Here is a 5,096-nt window from a genome sequence, read left to right on the forward strand (position 1 = left end):
TAGTTCTAGTGTCCATATTGATTAGGTCCCAATCAATTGATACTTCCTCTTGTTCTTTTTTGGAGAGTGAGTTTTTATGCCTTGTCATTTTGTCCAGAGAAGAATAGATGAATGAGAGAACAAGATGTTAAAATGGTTTAACAATGACTCCAGAAAAATATACACTAACCAAATCAGAAGAGACCTGAAACAAGGTGTGGGGAGAAGAAAGGGGGGAAAAAAAAGTATGATTAGACTGGTGAATAAAGAGGCAAGGGAGAGTCATGACCATTCCGTGTACCAGCCCACGTCGGCCAGCTCTCCAGTCATCTGCCCGGACGGCCAAGATTGGTGCAGCGACGCTGCGGGCTACCCCCATGCCACCCATGACCTGGAGGGACCACCTCTAGATGCCTACTCGATTCAAGGACAACACACCATTTCTCCGTTCGATCTGGCCAAACTGAACCAGGTGGCAAGACAACAGTCTCACTTTGCCATGATGCACGGCGGGACCGGATTCGCCGGAATTGACTCCAGCTCTCCAGAAGTGAAAGGCTATTGGGCAAGTTTGGATGCATCTACTCAAACCACCTATGAACTCACCATTCCAAATAACTTAATTGGCTGCATAATCGGGCGCCAAGGCGCCAACATTAATGAGATCCGCCAGATGTCCGGGGCCCAGATCAAAATTGCCAATCCCGTGGAAGGCTCCTCTGGTAGGCAGGTTACTATCACTGGTTCTGCTGTCAGTATTAGTCTGGCCTAGTGTCTAATCAATGCCAGGCTTTCCTCCGAGAAGGGCATGGGGTGCAGCTAGAACAGTGTAGGTTCACTTAAAACCCCTTTCTGCTGTTTTCCCATGATCCAACTGTGTAATTTCTGGTCAGTGATTCCAGGTTTTAAATAATTTGTAAGTGTTCAGTTTCTACACAACTTTATCATCCGTTAAGAATTTAAAAATCACATTCTCTGTTCAGCTGTTAATGCTGGGATCCATATTTAGTTTTATAAGCTTTTCCCTGTTTTTAGTTTTGTTTGGGTTTTTGGCTCATGAATTTTATTTCTGTTTGTCGATAAGAAATGTAAGAGTGGAATGTTAATAAATTTCAGTTTAGTTCTGTAATGTCAAGAATTTAAAAATTAAAAAATGGATTGGTTAAAAAATGCTTCATATTTGAAAAAGCTGGGACTACTATCTTAAACTCTTTGTTGGTGGTTTTTTTCCCCTTCCCTTTTAGTATTAGGCCTTTGTAGGAAAAAGGGTGGGCCCATCCTTGGTGTTCTCTAGCCCTTTTCACCTATTGGTAAGATTCCATTCCCTTTCTGTCCCAACAAAAGAACACGGCAGGCTGGGCCTGCTTTGGGGTATTAAAACAAAACAAAAACAAAAACAAAAACAAAACATGGTGAAAGGTGAAGGACTGTAAAGATGAAAATTTAAAAAAGGAATTGAGAAGATAAGAAGTTGGTTGAAAAAGAAAATAAAAAGGAGAGAAGGTGAACAGGCTGGAGACTAGAATAAAGCCATAAGCTAGATTTATGGTACGTTTTGGTTTGTTAGAGGAAACTGTATCCCAGAATTTTAAAGAAAGAATAACTTATATGTATACAAAAAGTAAGTTTAAATACAATGAAGGGATAGAATAGATTTTTAAATAGGTATTGATAAGATAAAATAGTTAAAATAGGAAACAGGAAAAATTAAAAAAACAGAACAAGTAAAAAATAATGAAAAATTTAAAAATTTAACTGTGAAAGACTAAAGAATGATGGGGAAAAAAGCTGTGAATTCTATGTGCTGTATTCCCCTAGCTTTGAAGTTTTGCAGTTCTCATTGATCAGTAAACTTGGTCTTGGCTGCATGTTCTTGCTGATCTTCTGGGGGAGGGGCTGTTGCAGAGATTCTCAAATGCCTTTGCCAGAGGCGGAATTGCAATGCCTTTGCTAGGGGCCAGGCTAAGTAATCTGCATGGTTTTGGTCTCTGGAGCTTTTGAATGCTTTCCATAGAGCTTTGGAGGATGGCAATGAAGATGGTGGCCTCCCAATCTCTGGCCCAGAGGAGCTGAAATCTTGGGGCCCAATCCTCATTGTGCCCTCAGAGAAAAGCAGTCAATCCCTCCCGTCTCCCTGGTCTTTGGCCGCACTCTGAGCTCACCCAGCCTGTTTCCATGCATTTCTATTTCTGGTGCATGGCCCCGTTTGGAGTCTCCAAACCCAGCAGATTCCTGCCACATTGCTTCTCCCAGAGGAGGAAGGTGAATCTCCTGGATCTGCCACTTGTGGGGTCCCTGCTCAAAGAATAGTGGTCCAACTGTGTCTTGAATCACGGTTTAAGGTAACCCCAAGCTGAGAGTTCACTCCTTGGTTCTGTCTCCACAGCCAGCTTCCCTGCTCTGATACCTGGGAGCTCTGCCACTTCAGACACCCCTGGTCTTTCTGTGACGTGAAGGGTCCTGAGACCGTACTGTTGCCATGAGGAGTCCACCCTCCCCTTAGCCACTGGAGCAACGTCCCTTCTTGGAGCAAACTTTTAGAAGTTCCAATTTTGTGCTCTGCTGCTCTCTCACTTGCCGGGAGCCTGCCCCACCCCCGCAGTCTATCTTCCCATATATTGCCTCAGATTCACTTCTCAACACGTCCTACCTTCCAGAAAGTGGTTGTGTTTCTGTTCATAGAATTGCTGCTCTTCTTCCCTTCAAACTTCTGTTGAGTTTGTAGGCATTCAGAATGGTTTGATACTACTTAGCTGAATTCCTGGGACCAGATAAAATTTAGGTCTCATACTCCCCTGCCATCTTGTTCCTCTCCCCACTACTTTTTTTCTATCCTTTTGCATTTGTTATGTAGTACACTAGGATTTCTTCCCATGATCTTTCAGATGTCTATTTTCCCTAAAGTCAACAGTTATCTTAAAAAAATTTTTGTTTGGTTTAATACAATGTATCATTTGCACACAACTCAACTCTCACAATTAACTAAATCACCTGTAAACAGATTAGACACACATTTCCCACTTTTTGGAGACCTCTTTCTTGGAAGCCTCAGACCTGCTTTAGAATGTGCTGATTACCCTCCGGGTCCACTCCTGTCATTGAAAGTTTAGGACCTTCTTTCACCATCATCTTGTGAATTTCTTTTGCTTCTTTCTTAAGTTAGAAACTGTTTCATGGATTCAATTTCTGCCTAGCTTTTGACAATCCTCATTGATTTTTAGATAAAAGGGGAGATGATTGAATTTGCCCCTAGAGATTCACTCTCCATACTTTTCTACTCTACTTTGGCCCTAGGAGGCTAATTTCATGCACTGCATCAACTTCTTGCCCTCTGGTTTCTAAATGGTATAGGCTAGTGGGAAGCATGAGCAGGAGCTCAGAGGGGAATAATGTCAAAGCTGGCTTCCTTTCTTCCTAATCTCCACTGGTTGCCTATGTTCCTTTACTGAAGTTCATAAGCTCCTCTCCACAGCCTTTACCAAAGTTAAAGCTATTCTTTTGGAGTTCTAGTAAACACTGCCTCCCATGGTCATTAGGGCAAAGGGCTGGTAATTGTTCTGTATCATTTTTAGGATAGGAATGCTTCACTACATCTAGCTGCATGCCTGCCTGAGACATGATTTCACTACTTTTCAGTGTTCCTGCTGGCAAACTGATGGATGATATAGGCTTTACTGGTTTCCTGAGAAAGTGTGCATGGGAAGTAAACATTTTACATACTGAATGTTTAAAATATTTTATCCTACCCTCACAGTAGAATAATAGTTTGATTTTTACATAATTCTGGGTTTCAGTTTTTCTTCAGAATATTGAAAACCTATTTCACTGTTTTTTTGGTTTCAATATTTCTTTTAGGAGGTAAATTCTTAAGATCTCCATCCTCCATGTATAGAAATTTCATAATGTGAGGTATTGCTGTCAATCTTCATTTTTTTGGATGGTGACTTTCAATTGTAGAATTAGAATTTTTTTTTTTTTATCGTGCTTAGATGCGCATTTTATTTTTTTTTATTTTTTTTTTCCAGCATAACAGTATTCATTATTTTTGCACCACACCCCGTGCTCCATGCAATCCGTGCCCTCTATAATACCCACCACTTGGTACCCCAACCTCCCACCCCCCGTCCCTTCAAAACCCTCAGATTGTTTTTCAGAGTCCATAGTCTCTCATGGTTCACCTCCCCTTCCAATTTCCCCCAACTCCCTTCTCCACTCTAAGTCCCCATGTCCTCCATGCTATTTGTTATGCTCCACAAATAAGTGAAACCATATGATAATTGACTCTCTCTGCTTGACTTATTTCACTCAGCATAATCTCTTCCAGTCCCGTCCATGTTGCTACAGAAGTTGGGTATTCATCCTTTCTGATGGAGGCATAATACTCTATCCCCAGGGGTACAGGTCTGTGAATCACCAGGTTTACACACTTCACAGCACTCACCAAAGCACATACCCTCCCCAATGTCCATAATCCCACCCCCTTCTCCCAAACCCCCTCCCCCCAGCAACCCTCAGTTTGTTTTGTGAGATTAAAAGTCACTTATGGTTTGTCTCCCTCCCAATCCCATCTTGTTTCATTTATTCTTCTCCTACCCACTTAAGCCCCCATGTTGCATCACCACTTCCTCATATCAAGGAGATCATATGATAGTTGTCTTTCTCTGCTTTACTTATTTCGCTAAGCATGATACGCTCTAGTTCCATCCATGTTGTCGCAAATGGCAAGATTTCATTTCTTTTGATGGCTGCATAGTATTCCATTGTGTATATATACCACATCTTCTTGATCCATTCATCTGTTGATGGACATCTAGGTTCTTTCCATAGTTTGGCTATTGTGGACATTGCTGCTATAAACATTCGGATGCACGTGCCCCTTTGGATCACTACGTTTGTATCTTTAGGGTAAATACTCAGTAGTGCAATTGCTGGGTCATAGGGCAGTTCTATTTTCAACATTTTGAGGAACCTCCATGCTGTTTTCCAGAGTGGCTGCACCAGCTTGCATTCCCACCAACAGTGTAGGAGGGTTCCCCTTTCTCCGCATCCTCGCCAGCATCTGTCATTTCCTGACTTGTTTATTTTAGCCATTCTGACTGGTGTGAGGTGATATCTCA

The 5,096-nt window shown here is 41.9% G+C and overlaps 1 protein-coding gene across 1 annotated transcript; it reads left to right on the forward strand.

Annotated features, from left to right (window-relative positions):
• Positions 1-226: 226 nt before the first annotated feature.
• On the forward strand, positions 227-1,187 carry LOC116568799 (poly(rC)-binding protein 1-like). Its single transcript, XM_032304433.1, has one exon. The coding sequence runs from the start codon at positions 227-229 to the stop codon at positions 749-751; it is 525 nt and encodes a 174-aa protein (XP_032160324.1). The 3' UTR covers positions 752-1,187.
• The last annotated feature ends 3,909 nt before the right edge of the window (positions 1,188-5,096 follow it).

The sequence above is a fragment of the Mustela erminea genome, chromosome 11 (genome assembly GCF_009829155.1).
Source record: "Mustela erminea isolate mMusErm1 chromosome 11, mMusErm1.Pri, whole genome shotgun sequence".
Taxonomy (NCBI): Eukaryota; Metazoa; Chordata; class Mammalia; order Carnivora; family Mustelidae; genus Mustela; species Mustela erminea.

Bases quoted from the DNA above. Each gene is read 5' to 3' on its own strand.
- LOC116568799 (XM_032304433.1), top strand. From the start codon at position 227: ATGATTAGACTGGTGAATAAAGAGGCAAGGGAGAGTCATGACCATTCC.